Source organism: Botryllus schlosseri, chromosome 3 (genome assembly GCF_051294905.1).
Source record: "Botryllus schlosseri isolate E-star chromosome 3, Bs_hap1, whole genome shotgun sequence".
Classification (NCBI taxonomy): domain Eukaryota; kingdom Metazoa; phylum Chordata; class Ascidiacea; order Stolidobranchia; family Styelidae; genus Botryllus; species Botryllus schlosseri.
Window position 1 is genome coordinate 2,817,534 of NC_137238.1, and position 16,244 is coordinate 2,833,777.

General features: G+C 39.1%; 3 protein-coding genes across 5 annotated transcripts in view; 2 read left to right on the forward strand and 1 right to left on the reverse strand.

Annotated features, from left to right (window-relative positions):
- LOC145435566 (uncharacterized) overlaps nucleotides 1-16,244 on the reverse strand; it is a 140,604-nt gene that overhangs the window by 44,256 nt on the left and 80,104 nt on the right. The window lies entirely within an intron of this gene.
- On the forward strand, nucleotides 10,036-13,273 carry LOC145435358 (uncharacterized). The gene is made up of 6 exons (XM_080312638.1): nucleotides 10,036-10,235; nucleotides 12,317-12,431; nucleotides 12,515-12,602; nucleotides 12,664-12,735; nucleotides 12,799-13,175; nucleotides 13,240-13,273. Exons 1-6 carry the CDS (start codon nucleotides 10,061-10,063, stop codon nucleotides 13,271-13,273), a joined length of 861 nt encoding a protein of 286 aa, XP_080168764.1. The 5' UTR covers nucleotides 10,036-10,060.
- Nucleotides 14,035-16,022, forward strand: LOC145435553 (uncharacterized). The gene is made up of 3 exons (XM_080312825.1): nucleotides 14,035-14,174; nucleotides 14,487-14,594; nucleotides 15,756-16,022. The coding sequence occupies exons 1-3, from the start codon at nucleotides 14,106-14,108 to the stop codon at nucleotides 16,017-16,019; spliced, it is 441 nt and encodes a 146-aa protein (XP_080168951.1). The 5' UTR covers nucleotides 14,035-14,105; the 3' UTR covers nucleotides 16,020-16,022.

Consider the following 16,244-nt stretch of genomic DNA (forward strand, 5'->3'; position numbering starts at 1 on the left):
ACATGGGGTAATCGCGATTAGTAATCGTAAACGATTACGACGATTACAGCATTTTCAAGTAATCGTAATCGCAATCGATTACATTCTAAAAAATTACGAAGTAATCGTAATCGTAATCGACTACTTCCCTTATCTAATCGATTTCTTTGTGAAAGAACGATTACTTTTTATTTGTACAACGACTATGACATATACTGAACCTTCGTACACAAGGAAGAGATATTATACCGGGATAGTGATAGCATGAACGTCTGATTTTCAATCGCAACGGATCATTATTACGTCAGAAGTATTAAGCTTTGCTCGTTATTGCGTAAGAAGTATCCACATATCGTAAATAGATATTCGATGTACATTGTAGTGTGATTGTGAGAACACCAGCCGTGCTGTATATCAGGTTTTCAATACACTCGAAACGCCACCACTTCTCAGCAGGAGAATTAATTACCACTCTGCCTAGTTTCAAATAGTAACTTATGTATTGATGTTTGGTTATGCTTAGTTAAACGTAGTTTGCCCGCTGCTGCTTGGCGCGAGCAGTAGGCCAATAGTACGTACGTACGTACACCGGACAAAGATTTGAAATTTTGTACTCGTCAAATAAAACATTATGGTTTTCACAACGAAGCATTTAAAAATCAACAGCTGCTGATATATATCATTACGGAGCCGTTCTTGCAGTATCTGTATTAAATTGAAGGCGAAATTTTATGTTCACTTTAGCTTATTCCCATATGACTTTACTTGAAACGGGTGCCAATCGTTATTTCACAATTCTTTACTTAATATCTGGACCTGCCGCTATAGCCATCCGCTTATATACCATGCTAGCGTGGGTTGCAGCCAGAATCAGGATTAAAAGAGAAATTCGCCCCCCACTCCAAAAGTTGGTCTTGGGCCCCCACAGAGCTGTCAATATTCAAGTTGAAGACCGAATTTCGTTAATAATATTGGTAATTGCATAATATTACTATTCATTTTTAACCCGCTCTCAGCCCCCGATGGTCAGATTTACCTGTAGAGCCGGGGGCACATAATTCATAACTATAACATCTGGTATCTATAATTACTTAAGTGCATGTTTTTAATTCGTGACTTCCACTCTGTTATATAATCAAAAGATACCGTAGTCGCCCAAACGTAGCAGACTAAAAGAAAAACCTTCGTGAGACACACACGCAAATGGTCATGCCTTTATTCCTCTGTGGGTGCCCCGGGTGGCATTTGCATTGTGGGCTGAGATTGAAAGGACAGGACTATTAGTCACGCCCACCCAGCGCGGCTATTGACAATGCACTCATAACCTATAAGTTTCGGCCAAGGTTTTTCTTTAGTAGCACACTTTATGAAAACGCATGTTGGCCTAAATTGCACATGCACATGTCTTTTGGTTTGTGGTGGCGCGGCAATGACTGTAACCGAAACGCCTATTCCTATAAATTAGACATGCTCTCTTTCATGAGGGGAAGACGTATGCATTTCAAAATCAAGCTATCTAAAGACATTTAAATCGCGAAGCTCGAAGAAAATTTTCATGTTAAATAAATCCATTATAACGCGAAACAATAACTTCATATTGTTAATTTATTCGCTAAAAGCTTTTCGACTAACTCTCATCAGTAGCGAACGTTAGTGATGGGGTGAATCAAATTCGAAATGTAAGAACTATTTTGTCTGTATGACGTAATAATAACAAAAACAAACAACTAGAAGACGGGCTAGATACGGTAGTAACGGTACAAAACAAACGTTAACGAGTACATATTCGGTTATAAATAACCGAAAACACAACACATAACATTAATGAAATATTCCAAGAGTGTAGAGGCGTTCCTTCTGGCGACAGAGAATCGGCTTTCGTAGCTTTATGATCGTAGATTCCAGGACCTTTAAATGAAACAGAGAACGGCCACGAGCAAGTATAGAAAATTGACTGTCATTGTAATGATCAGCACATTCTGGATGGGATAAGAGATGCTGTCCTGGAATCTACGATCATAAAGCTACGAAAGCCGATTCTCTGTCGCCAGAAGGAACGCCTCTGCACTCTTGGAATATTTCATTAATGTTATGTGTTGTGTTTTCGGTTATTTATAACCGAATATGTACTCGTTAACGTTTGTTTTGTACCGTTACTACCGTATCTAGCCCGTCTTCTAGTTGTTTGTTTTTGTTATTATTACGTCATACAGACAAAATAGTTCTTACATTTCGAATTTGATTCACCCCATCACTAACGTTCGCTACTGATGAGAGTTAGTCGAAAAGCTTTTAGCGAATAAATTAACAATATGAAGTTATTGTTTCGCGTTATTCTGAAGTTCTGTACCACAAATCACTTGTTCAAATAAATCCATTGAAAATACTCTAGAATTTATGTTGGTTTTACTGAATACTTTTTATCCCCCTTCGAGCTCTCTCCCCACCCTATTGGGGAATCTACTAGGGTGCGGCAGTTACGGACCTGGCATCAATGCAAATCTTTGGCTGCGACAAACTATAGATAACTAACCTACGGATAAATACGCAACACCCGTCGTCACGCTTGCTTGCCCGGAGGAAATTACTGCTCAGCAATCTGAACGCAGCAGAATTGCAAATCCCATAGCTGACGACCCGCGTGCTTAAATTCAATAAAGTTGATATTTTTTGAAAGATACTGTTGCGCTGATTCCTAAAATATACAATAAAATCTAATCAGGGCATTGGGACCCCCTTGAAATACACCTCAAATTCTGAAAATCGGCATTGTTCTGAACAATCGCAACCACGCACGGGCCATTGTTATGGTCATTGTGATGCGTCGCTGCGATTGTTTGGAACAATGCCGATTTTCAGACTTTGAGGTGTATTCCAAGGGGGTTCCATTGCCCAGATTTGATTTTATTGTATATTTTCGGAATCAGTGCAACAGTAGCTTGCAAATAAGGTCAACTTTATTGAATTTAAGCGCGCGGTTCGTCAGCTATGGGATTAGCAATTATGCTGCGTTTAGATTGCTGAGCAGTAATTTCCTCCGGGCAAGCAAGCGTGGCGACGGGTGTTGCGTATCTATCCGTAGGTTAGTTATCTAGAGACAAACCGTCCTCTATAAAAATGGCAATGGGTACATCATGACGTAACAAGCAAATGACGCATCATTTTTAAAGAAAGTTGTTATCTCATTAGGTCTTTTCAGCGCAATCCTTATATTGTCCCCAATATATCTTCTAATATTAGTTCTAAGAAGCAAATAAATGTAATCGTGAGTAATCGTGATTACTTTTCCAATGTAATCGTAATCATAATCGACTAGTTCCTGATTTTGCTGTAATCGTAATCGTAATCGTAATCGCGTTATTCAGAAGTAATCGTAATCGCAATCGATTACATTCATGAAGTAATCACCCCATGTCTGGTTACTACACACAATAGAATCAATCAATGAAATATCGCCCATTGTTGTAAACATTTCCAACTTTTCAACCGCTTGCAGATAACACGATCGAGTTGCAATGCGATGAGTTGAATCGGAATATTTCCAACCTACTTTGTCATATCGCGATTTGAAGTAGGATTGCCAGATAGGCTGGGTAAACTTTCACTCCACTGCGTTTCAGATTAATTTATTCACACGATCACCATCTCGCTGTCTTCACACTTACACAATCGCATACTGTTCCCACTCGCAACTTCGGTACGATATTTCAACTTGTCACAATAACTGATTATTCACATGTTGATTTGAAACAAAAGAAGTCTTGAACAAGTTATCTTGGTATTTTTTGTTGCAATCGAGTGTACGGAAATAGTATTACGTCTCAACATTTTAACATCTTCCCATACACAAAAGAGTAAAATACAAAAAAGCCTTGTCAAGTCAATCCGTTTGTAACTTACCCAACCAAAGCAAAAAGTATCCTTATGAAAAGTAGACAAGACTACGCGAGTAATCACCACAATCCAAAATCCATAGCAAGTTCGGTCATAGTCATATACCACCAAATCGTCTTTTTATTTGTTCAACTGTAAAAGTCGTTACTATTCTGTAAGATAAAGTAATTAATACTCGGTATATTTTATAAACCAAAGTAAATACTACTCGGTGTGTGGTTTGAGATTAACATATTACATTTGAGTATACCGGATTTGAATGTCTGACCAACGTAGTTGAGAATTCATTTCTTACAATCAAACGCCGGTGTTACATTGAATGGTATCATACTGTAAACATAAGGATTGACACATTGATTTGATATATGAGATTTTGTAATGTTCGACCACGATTTGATTATTAAATTATTCACGATAATTAGACCCGATGTTGTGGTAAAGGTTATTAGAAAATATCACTTTTGGCATCGAGTACCAGTCGAAGTGGGTGAACAATACTTAATCCTTTCAGTGACTCGCTGTTGTACGTGCTAAATGTAAAACATTACGAGGTTAAACTCTAAGACTTTGATCAGCACAAGAGCAATTTGGAATATCTTTACTGGCTGCAACCTATTCTACTAGACAAAACTCGCAGCATTAATAAAATCAAAATATGTGCTACACTGAAATCTACAAAATGGGTTTGTATTGTTGCTAGTAGTGATCATGCATTATCATTTGAATCTTCTAAAGTAATTGTAATGATAAAAACAAACTACTCGAAGTCATTACCAACACAAAAAACGATTTCTATGATATTCGTCAAACGCATCATACCTCAGTATGCAGAAATTATTTGTAGAGTGCATACCAACAAAGAAATCAGGAACACAACCAACACCGAAAATGATAAATGCGTTTCGTGCTATTATTGATACAAGTTCATTTCTATCAGGTGAAATAAACGCGATCAAAAAACTCAGAGCATGCAAAGGTCTTGATTGATATGAATTTCGATTTGTGTCTTATGATACCAGCAAGCATTTTAGAAATATTATGATTCGTTAAACCAAAGTCGTATGTCCGATTATTAATTGATTGGAAACTTGATCACGTACCTCGATCATTACAGAAGATTATAACACCATTGTCCGACAATCTTTTACAAAAGGATCGAAACCAAGTAACCCAAAGTCGTTGCCGTCGCATAAACAATTTGTACGACGTTTGATAAATGTACCCTATACTTTGGTGTACTAGAAATATTTGTAAAACACACTCTGGTAAAGAAATCGAAAAGATATCCTACACCTAAATCCGATAAAACCATTTTGCACTTTTTGTTCGTCAGTAGTATCCATTTGAATTTTTCCATTTCCTCTCGTCAAAGTAGATGTAATCATAGTCGCTAAAGAACTTACTTGGATGTGTTTGAATTCTAGACATAGTTATGATTTACTCAACGCAAGACCCAAGAACAACCGTAGTTTACAACCGTGCACACATATCCAAAATATCGCACACTCCGCTATTTTTAAAGTACAAACACCCGATACAAAATATTACTTGTTGTGTTGTTGCGGCATCATTTTAACAATATCACCATTTTGTTTGTGTCAATTAGTTACTTTGTATGTTACCCCACAACTCTTACAAAAGTACGAAGGATATTAACATCGCACTAAGTAATGAACTTTACTCGATATTCTCGCATTACGAAACTAAAGAATGGTTGGTTAGACTCTACAAACTGTTTCGATATCACAAGACCTTTATTGTCTGAATGGGTGTTCATGTATCTTAATAATCAAATAGTTCAACACAGAACTAGTACTAACAGAAACATCAGAGTTGTTTACACAAAAGTTTGTATATGTGCACAGTATGCGAATACCATGTATAAGTCCAGCACAATTGCGGTATCCATCTGAATTTAGTTAACACAAATTTATTACAACGGAGTCACGTAAACTTTCGTGAAAGAAAAGCATACTCACTCCTAGAGGGTTATGTCAATGCCATAGCAGTTCCCCAACAACAAAGTACATATGTTTTCTAGTCACGGTCCTTACATCTTTCACATAGATCAATCTACTTTGCTAACGAAAAGTGCTGAGTCATCACATGATCGCTCTCACAACAAAACAGCTAGTAGATATTATCATTCAAAATATTCCTAACCCTTTACACACCAGTAACAAATCATACAACGAATATGGTTTGTGGGTCGAATTGCTGTTCAGTGTCAAGTCTACCTGTTGAAACGTACATTAAAACAACACAGTCACAATCAAATTAAAACCACGAATCTATTTTCATTTCCTCGCAAACTGTCACATACAGAAAAATAAATTTAATTTCCCAAAACATACTTGTAACCAATCGCTTTCATTAAACACACAACACCATAATAGTATTTACTTTCTACAACATAGACATTCCGGTGTAGTCAAGAAATATTTTTAATAATCAAAATCATCGACTTCTGGTTACGGTGTTAGTGTGTGCATGTCATACATGTGGGCCCGTATTAAAATGGACACGACACGACTGACTGTAAGGAGATAGAAGTCTATCGCATAGATTTACATGTGGTCTTCGCTACGGTTTCAAAAAACGAATCATCTATTTTGCATTGATCTAGCTAGACCGAGCAAGTTAGTTAATGGCCATGATTGTGTTTGTCATATGCAGATGATAGGGTTACTGTCAAATCTACATACAACAATCTTCTGACGATCATAATAGCAATTTCATTTTCCGCCCCTTCATAATTGTACAACTCGGTAACTACGTTTAACAAGACCAATCACACTACCAGCGTTGAACACAAGATACCTACCCAAGTAAAAATATCATTCTGGTTTGGACAACTGACGTTTACCTGTGTAAAATTATCATTTTCACTTGGAGGTCCACCGTTACCTAACTAAAATACCATTGTCCTTTGGAGATTTATCGTTTACCCAGTGTAAGAATCCCCTTTTCACTTGGAAATATATTTTTGGCCCGGATAACAAACCCCTTTTCACTTGGAAATCTATTTTTTCTCTTGGTAACAAACCTTTTTCACTTGGAAATATATTTTTTCTCTGGGTAACAAACCTTTTTCACTTGGAAATATATTTTTTCTCTGGGTAACAAACCTTTTTCACTTGGAAATATATTTTTTCTCTGGGTAACAAACCTTTTTCACTTGGAAATATATTTTTTCCCTGAGCAACAAACCATTTTCACTTGGTGGGTCGTCGTTTACCTTAGTAAAAATATCATTTTCCTTTGGAGATCCGGCGTTTACCAGTGTAACAATACATTTTCTCTTGGTCATCTAGCTTTTCCTAGAGTAACAAAACCATTTTCATTTTTAAATCTGACAAACACACCTGACAATTTGGTATTTGTTGTATTGACGATACCTTGAAATATATTACAACGAACAGTGACGGAAACATACACGGACTACCGGTTTCATAGTATACCCACATCAGTCGTATCACATCAATATCATTGGTTAACCACATACAATATGCTCTTGTACACCGAAATGCATGTTTTGGAAAATTGGACAATATAGGCTTCGATAGTTCTGTGATGTCCGGGTTCGTGCTTTGGATTTTCCAGAGTCAAAATGTCTGAATAAAACACCTCCTCGACGATGGTTGGTATGTGGATAACGGTGTTCGGAAAACGGTTGGATTTATGTCACCCATCGCGATAACAACTCCAGGTCGAGTTTCCCACCGCATGTTTACTATATTGTGTCTTTATTGGTCAATGTATGTCTCGTCATTCAGTTTGAAATCGGAATCCCTGATAAAGTATGTAACCGGATCCGGATATCAATTCTGAATCGATAAACCAATGAGCAATATTCAAAGTAAACATGTTGCACACTGTGTTTCCACGACAAAATACCATCCAGACATACGTCGCGCTTGTTTACCCACAACAGTATACGCGTAAATGGAGGTGTGTGACATTGCATGCAATGTGTTGGTATACAAACATCGGGGAGTAAGCCTTCGATCCACAGACATTATCATAGCCGGTAGTTTTGATGTAGATCGAATGTCATCAAGCACACCCGATAACAATGTCATACCAATAAGCCACATTACAACTTCGGGGGGGGGGGGGGGGGGCGGGACTGAATACATAAGATGTTGAGGCGCATTTGAAACAAATCTGCGACTCGGGGAATGTCAACAGTACAGAGTAAATTATGCTCACTTTCCCATACTGGAGGAGAGAAAACCCAGTACCAACATTATATTTGTAACTGTGATACGAAATTTAATTACTGAATATTCTCACGCTTTTCCGGCATTCCTTCTATACAAAATAAATTCTGACTATTCAGTACTCCATTTCATGTGGACACAAATACCATTGTCTGAAAATTTCAAATCGGACTTTTTGAAATGCGGTGCAGTTGGATGGAATGACAAGTTTCATACAAAGAGCATATCGATGCATGACTTTGACAAAGAGTACGTTCTTGAAATTGATCTTTATCCCAGCTTATCAAACGATGCAAAAGACATCGCATCGATTTTTGGTAGAACGTACGCATGTGAGCAATAGTTTTGAACAATGAAATTCACGAATAGAAAGCAAAGATCACGTATCTCGGACGCCCATTTAGAATATGGTCTGATTCTTGCTTCATCTGACTGCTACCAGAAGTTGAAAACTTTTCACAAAGCAAGCTGCGTCAATTGTCATATTTATTCTGCGTTGTTGAAGTGTAAATAATTGTGTTTTATGATTGGTATGATTGGGATTGCAGCAATGTAGGATAATATACCGAAGTGAGCGGAAAATATAGTATTAAGAAAAATTCCGGCCCGCCAGAAAGTTGCACACTCGAAATTTGGCCCGTGACTAGCAAAAGGTTGCCGACCCCTGCTCTACGTATTGCAATTGACATCAATTCTCTAAATACTGCAAGGGTTACCAACTGCCACTACACTACAACTCTAGTATAGTATACTATCCACACCTAACTTAATGCTGCAATAAATATCATGCTGTCGATCTATAGTTATAATGCTATAAGCCAACAGTTATAATGCTACCATGCCATCCAACCGGAAAATCAACCTATGGCTTGATACCAAGTCACTCTTAGATACAGGAGTTGTCAACAGAACCGTTACAGCATTTCGCAAGGACCCCCCAAAACGTTCGTTATGTTTTCCTTGCGGGTAGGCATTTGTCTTGCGGGGTTCAGATTGCCATGACATAAATATTAGAGGCGCCAGCCATTTAGACGCCTATGGACAATTAAACATATGGGCCTATGTAGATATATCGAAGTTTTCGGTCAGCATAAGGGCAGTCATTTTCGGCTCAGGTTTTGTTGCCGATCGTTGTGGCACACTTCTTGGAGTCGCATGTTACGTGGCCTAAAACTGTGTATATCTTAGTGCGTCGTGTGCGGTAATGGCCGACGCCTAAATGCCCATTTCTATAAACCATGCATATTTCTTCTTTCTGGAGGGAGAGTACCCAATAACCCAGATATTTGGCAACATTAAATCGCGCGTAGCTCGACAAATTTCTTTAAATATTGCATATTTTGCCAAAAAAACTCTATAATTTGTGTTAATTTACGAAATAAGTTTGGGCCCCCATCGAGCTCCCCCCCCCAATTGGGGGTTTGGGGTGTGGCAGTTACTGGCCTGGTTGTCAGTACAATTTCGAATTAATTCCGTATGGTGTTGGCTACACAACCAGGTTGCGGGTATATACTATATGTGCCTACACGTTTCCAGCTAGGGTTGCACTTAAAACATAAATCATGTTAAACTAAACATGTTTAAAACATTACGCTTCTTTAATACATATTTTGCAATGTTTTTTTTTTGTTTGTTTAATTTTAGCCATGACGACGCACCAAATATTTGATTGTGACGTCACAGCGGATAAAATTTGATAATTGATCAAAATATAGGGTAAATATGGCTCCTTTGACGAAAAAAGGCTCCCGACCCCTGTCATAAACAGACCAAAAATATCTTTTCACTGTAAATTCCAAGCGTTATGCTTGAACACGAAATGCCTTTTTCCCGATTATTTAGTTGGGTAATATTGAAGTAAACACCGTTCCAGCAAGAGAGCGAGGTGTGTTTTCGCGTGAGTGGCATAACTCGTGCTCATTCCTCATTCTCCTCTTATCTCCTAATATAAACTCTCAAACGAAATGCGGTATCTCGCGGTCGATGGTGTGTCTGGCGCGGGAATTCAGAGAGCGTGGATCGCATTTTGTCACATTTTCCTCGAGCGTCGAATTGCAAGCTGGTTCGTGATGGATTCCGAATTGGCTCAATATTTGTTAGGGAACGGTTTAGAGCAGAGACACGTCTACTTATTGAAAGGTAAGTGTTGAGAATATCCATCACGCACATCAGTAAGCTATTAGATATGTTCTCTTTATTAACGGTATGCCATGGTGTCTTCCATTTCAACGGCTCGACTGTTATTTGTTAACGTGCAGCAACGCGTTTTGGTTCATTGTAAAGCTCACAGATGCAGATATAGTGTTGCTGTTCTTGAATTTTGCGTCGTACTATGGTAACAGTGCAACTCGTGGTACCGTACCGCTATTTGTAGCAATCGGCAGAGTGTAAAATTGTACAGTAAAACCTGGTGCAAGTTCCTTGCAAAAACAGTACGGTATGTAATATGGTATCAAAATCGTTTACATTAGAAGTTGAAATCATGAATAAATTTCCAATATTGATTTTACCCCTTCTATTGACACAGCTTTATTGCTATTTTGTTAATGTAACTTCAGTAGGATAATGTCTGAACCACGGATTGCTTGCTGGTATGCCCATTTTTCTGTTCTGATCAGGATACTCTAACAAAGCACTTGTTGCATCGTCACAAGGATAATGGCGATTTCATAATATCATGCAGAATCTGCCATTTGCGTTTTTCCAACTTCAAGGGGCTAAGGAATCACGTTGTCAGGCAACATAAAAGTATGTAACTGGCAGGCCCACCGAGTCCTTCTGGAACTTGTAGCGAAATTGACTCTTATATTGATGTAGAGCCCGCGTCGACAGAAGTAGTTCAGCCACGCCCTATCGAATCGGGTACTCTGGGTCAAGCAGCTTTACTGTTGCGACTAAAAACTATTCATAAACTGAGTGATTCAGGGCTTACTGATATCTTGTCATCTAATGTCAATCTGCTGAATAGCATTTCTGCGGATAATTGCTGTGCTTGTTGCAAACAAAGGAAGCAAGAAAAACTTTTTATAAGGAACATTTTGGTCTTATTGAACCTGAAAGTGTCGAATTCGGGACACGCTTTGAGAATATTAAAACTCGCCAACTCGGGATGGTTATATGCTCCAGAAAGCTTCTGCATACGGCTACTTTGTACCTTTTATGCGGCAGTTAGAAGCACTATTGAACGCCACTGCTGAATCTCTCATTTCAAAGCCGGATCCGTTTCATGAATTTCATACCATGACAGACTGCTTACATGGAGATTATCTCAAAAGTCATCCTGGGATAATTAGTCACCCTGACTGCCTGCTATTCTCCCTTTATTTTGATGAATTTGAAATAGTTAATCCAATTGGATCCCACCGTAAAAAACACAAAATATCGGCATATTACTGGTCGCTTTTAAACATCCCGGCAAAATGTAGAAGCAAAACGGATAGCATACAGTTGTTGTGTCTTGCCAAATCTGTTGATCTTAAAATGTTTTCTGGGTATAATATTCTGTTAGCAAACTTTGTGGCGGCGATGAACAGCCTAGCAGAAGGCGTCACCTTTACTGTTAATGGAGTGAAGAAAATTGTGCATGGATATTTGCTCTTTTGTATTGGTGATACACCTGCTGCTCAGCAGCTTGCGGGGTTTAAAGAAGGTGTAGGTGGTGCAGATAAACCTTGCCGTAATAACAGTGGTGTAAAAAAATCGGACTTTTTGAAGCCAGTAAATGCATTGAAGAACGAATCGTATGTTCTTGCCGGTACGCTCCCAGAACTTTCCGCCTATTCAACACTTTCTTCATCTGAAAATGTTGCTACATCCACGCAAGCTATATGCAATAACATTTGTTATAATACGAATGATTTTCTCGTGATGAAATTCTCGGATTTCAGCTACCCGCAGTTCATTTGCGTTATTACCTTTGTACATGCATCAGGGCCCATATTTTGCATGTACCGTCGCCTAAATGTTCTATATTTTGAGTCCAAATTCAATGCATTTGCCGTACAAAGTAGTGATGTTGTTGAGTTCTGTAAAGTTTCCGACTTCAACTATCCGTGGCCACAAATTAGTCACAAAATTGGTGACATCCAGTATATTATAACCAAGTGTGTTGATCAGGTGTGGTGTCTTTAAAGGCTGTCGTGCTGAAGCTAGTAGAGTCTTTGTTCAACATGTCATACACTTGGAAGTGAAAAGTAAATTTGTATTTTTTTTTTCTTCAGAAAATGAAGTATCTAGCAGGACTTTCGGCATGCTGGCTGATGAGGATTTCATTGAAATGGATTTTAAAGTCGGCATGCGCCGCCTTTTGATTGTCCTGAGAGATGTGAGTATATTGTTTCCATATTCGTGAGCTATGAATTTCCCATCGTGGAATGGGAGCTATCATCATCATATAATCTTGTCTTGCAGAAGTGGAGGTCGGTCAAACACAGCGAGACCAATTTAGCGCCGCATGTACCTGCTCAGAATAATGGTTTCGAACATCCAGGGACATCTACTCCTGATGTGCGTAGAACTTATTAAAGGCAATATTTCATGCACCGTTACATAGAACTATATTTTACAGAAAATTCAACTCACGAAGATGCAAGTAGAATATAATACGAAGGACTCACCTGCATCAAATACTGACGTTTTGGTATGAACAATTATATAACTATAATCTACCGATACGCACAAATTCAGTAATATCACATTTCAGGGCAGGGATGTTCTAGCGATTTCAGAAGATAGTGAGCTGGAAATTTCTGCAATTCCGGACGATAGCGAGATGGAAATTTCTCCAATTCCAGACGATAGTGAGCTGGAAATTGCTCAAATTCCAGACAATAGTGGGCTGGGAATTGCTCCAGCCAAAAAGAGATTCACATTACCAAAATTCAGTGCCCGTGTTACATCCGCATTGCAACAAGGAAAGGCTGGTCATTTACTAAATTCTGTGGTGGAGGAATGCGCATACCACATCCGAGCACACGGTGATATGACATCCAAAGGAGAATATACTGAATTCTCCTGGAATCTTTGCGAAAAGTATACATGCCTTGCCTGCAATATGATGGGGCTGGGCGCCATCCCTGGGTAAGTGTTCATTGCCAGTTGTTTGACCTGGCCTATATCCTTTCAACGGCTTTCTCAATTACAGACATTTTTCTCAAAGAAACTCTCCCAAAAGATGAGAAACATTCGTCTCAAGAACAAGAAGAAAACAGCCGTCGTCAATTTCTGTTCAATCGATGGTAGCATCTAATACAGTGGTTCCCAACCTTTTTCGACCAATCGCCCCCTTTTCAAGGTCAACACCGATCATCGCCCCCCAAATTTTGTGCATCGATAATTGGGCATACAGACTGTAATCACCGGCGGGTTGACTAAAAAAAAAGCTGAAAATAACGTTTTTCGCTTCGCATTGCTAGGTGTATGACTAAAAAAAAAAAAAAAAAAAAAAGGTCAGCCAATTTTACGCGTCATCGCCCCCCTATCGCCCCCTTCGCTATTTTCGCCCCCCGTCGCCCCCTTTGTCCATTTTCGCCCCCCTGTCGCCCCCTTCGTCATTTTCGCCCCCCTAGAACGCCAAATCGCCCCCTAGGGGGCGATATCGCCCACGTTGGGAACCACTGATCTAATATGATTTTAATCATTTCTCTGTTTTGATAGCCTTTGAATATTATAAGGGAATGACCAGATGGTATCTGACAGCGAAGAACTTCTGGCAAAAGAGTATTCAAAGCATGATCCGGACTGGTCAAAAATTAGCGCGCTGTTCAAAAAATTTCACAGCTCACGTCGCCAAATAATAGCGGATATGCCCACACGAAGTGTTCGTGAAATACTGAAGAAATTTCCGTATCTTTCCAATATGAAGCTAGAGTGAGTATCTGGATTCTAGGCAAGAATGTGCTCAATTCACTCGCATTGTGTGATAACCTTGGCGATAAAATGCTAATGTTCCACTTGAATGTTCAGATCTGAGAAGAATTTGAGCTTTTAACATCATGCTCGACACCGAAAATGACGCAGCAGTACCGAATTATGCTCTCTACTGTGGATAAGATGATTGGTGCAATTTCGGAAGGAACGGTCAGTACTAAATTATTTATTATTCACGCACCCATACTGAACACATCCTATACGACGGAAATTAGTAGAATAAGGTGGCAGGGGTTTCAAACTGAACTGGTATCGCGGGCCGGATTCAAACATTCAGATCGCTCACGGGGGCTGTACCAGACAAATGATTCTTATACGTTGCCTTGAAATTCATGCCATTGTTTTCACGGGTATACTTTATTATCAAATCTTGTATGCAAGGCGATAGAAATATATGTTTAACATGCTCGTGCTCGTGCATAAGACCTAATGTACTAACTTTCTTAAAACTATGTTTTACAGGGAGAAGATGAAAGAAAAGAGGTCAGAACTCTGCTATTTCTTCAGAAAGAATTGACCGATGGGCGAATAAGATCAAAGTCAACGTTGCTCGCCATCGACGTAAAACAGGTATAATTCTAGGTCACAAGTAACCAAACAGATACCCACTGTGCAGCAGCCACATATGGCCGACGAGAAGGTTTTAAGGAAGGAGGTGATTGTTGCAATTAGATATATTACCAATTACCACGTTGGCTACCCCTGTTCTACCTCGATACTTTAAGCCAGGGGCTGGTGGCCCGTGAGAAAGTTTTGTGTGGTGTGGTGCAAATGACTCGTGTCAAGCCGAGTCCTCAGAAAATCGTGACCCGAGTCATTACAACCCTGGAAATGTCCATGTGGTCTAATTGTAATTCTAATCTAATTGGGTAAATGTGTTTGTGCTCTAATTTTAGTTCGAATCTAATTTAGTGTTTTCATGAAAGTGCCTGTTTGTCTGCGGCATTTTGCAACAAGAATATCCCTCTCGCGCTGAGTGCCAAGCCGCCATCGCATTACTTGCACCGTCCGTACAATAGTAGTTACTGTGACCAATGATAGCCATGCTGCGGCATATATATGGTGGCTTGTACAGTCTGCGAACAACATTATAGTTGCGATCGCGTTTTTAAAACTTCCCGTTAACACAGCGTCATGCTCACTTGCATGAGCGATGAGCATGGTTACCACAAAAGAAGTAATTTTACTAAAGAAGTACAGACACAACAAGAAGTCTTATGATCATTAGCTTCATTTTATTTTGAACTATATTGAGCCGCGCACTATACCTGATCAGTTATCATGTTTATCATCGACTAATGAATCGATATTAGGACTATTTTATATTCATACATGTATAGCTGAAAGAATATTTCATCCTAAAGATTGATTTTGTGGGAAACCCCTAAGCCATTTTCTGGGCGTCTTGGGTGTCATCAGTAGTCCAAGTATTAGTCAATGTCACCCTGCTAAGTTTCACAGTACATTTTTGCGACTAACGCGCTAGCCAAAACCTGCTTTAGGGATATAGTGTAAAGTAAAGATTGAAAGCACTTCGTTACAAACGTTATTCTGAGTGTGGACTTTTGAGCTATATGTGCATTGAAGTCGAAGCTAAGAGTGTTATCTTTTATTCTTGCTCAGCAATACCTCGAACAGTCGTGCTTCGAAAATGGTTGTCATCATTTGATATGTTAACTATATATATATATACTCTTGCCGCATGATTTATATGCATTCGTGTTATTTCAGGGGCATGAAGCTGAAGTTGCATCTTCGAAAATGGATCCACCACACCTACTGATCGTCTGCCATGAGTCGGGCGTTCATCAAGGATGGGTATTGGTTGATAATACCAGTATTTCATGCACAAGAGGACAAGGGATCCTAGGCATGGTCATTGACCTCATGTCTTGTTTCTATGCCTGGGACCTTGCATACCCTAAAACCTTCATGGTTCTCGGGTTTTTACAAAAGATGGTAATCGGGGACGTGAAAATTGCTTTGAGATACTAAGATAAAGGGGGCGCGACAATGTTACCTGACAGTTGACTGAGTTGAGCATGAGACGGTATTTCAAGTGCATGCATATGGATGAACTGTTATTTTGCAATAAAATTCGTTTTCATTTCAAGCTCTGTGTCGTTGTTCAGCATGACAGCGTAGCGATTTTCATTTTGAGCTCTGCGTTGGTAATTAACGCATCAGCGTTAAACTTGAACGTAAAAAGTGGTAGACGTA

Excerpts from the sequence above, each read along its gene's own strand:
- LOC145435358 (XM_080312638.1), top strand. The coding sequence starts at position 10,061 with ATGCGGTATCTCGCGGTCGATGGTGTGTCTGGCGCGGGAATTCAGAGA. Across the intron at positions 10,236-12,316 it reads ACACGTCTACTTATTGAAAG|AAAATGAAGTATCTAGCAGG; the intron begins GTAAGTGTTGAG and ends TTTTTTCTTCAG. Across the intron at positions 12,432-12,514 it reads CTGAGAGATGTGAGTATATT|GTCGGTCAAACACAGCGAGA; the intron begins GTTTCCATATTC and ends GCAGAAGTGGAG.
- LOC145435553 (XM_080312825.1), top strand. The coding sequence starts at position 14,106 with ATGACGCAGCAGTACCGAATTATGCTCTCTACTGTGGATAAGATGATT. Across the intron at positions 14,175-14,486 it reads GTGCAATTTCGGAAGGAACG|GGAGAAGATGAAAGAAAAGA; the intron begins GTCAGTACTAAA and ends TATGTTTTACAG. Across the intron at positions 14,595-15,755 it reads TCGCCATCGACGTAAAACAG|GGGCATGAAGCTGAAGTTGC; the intron begins GTATAATTCTAG and ends GTGTTATTTCAG.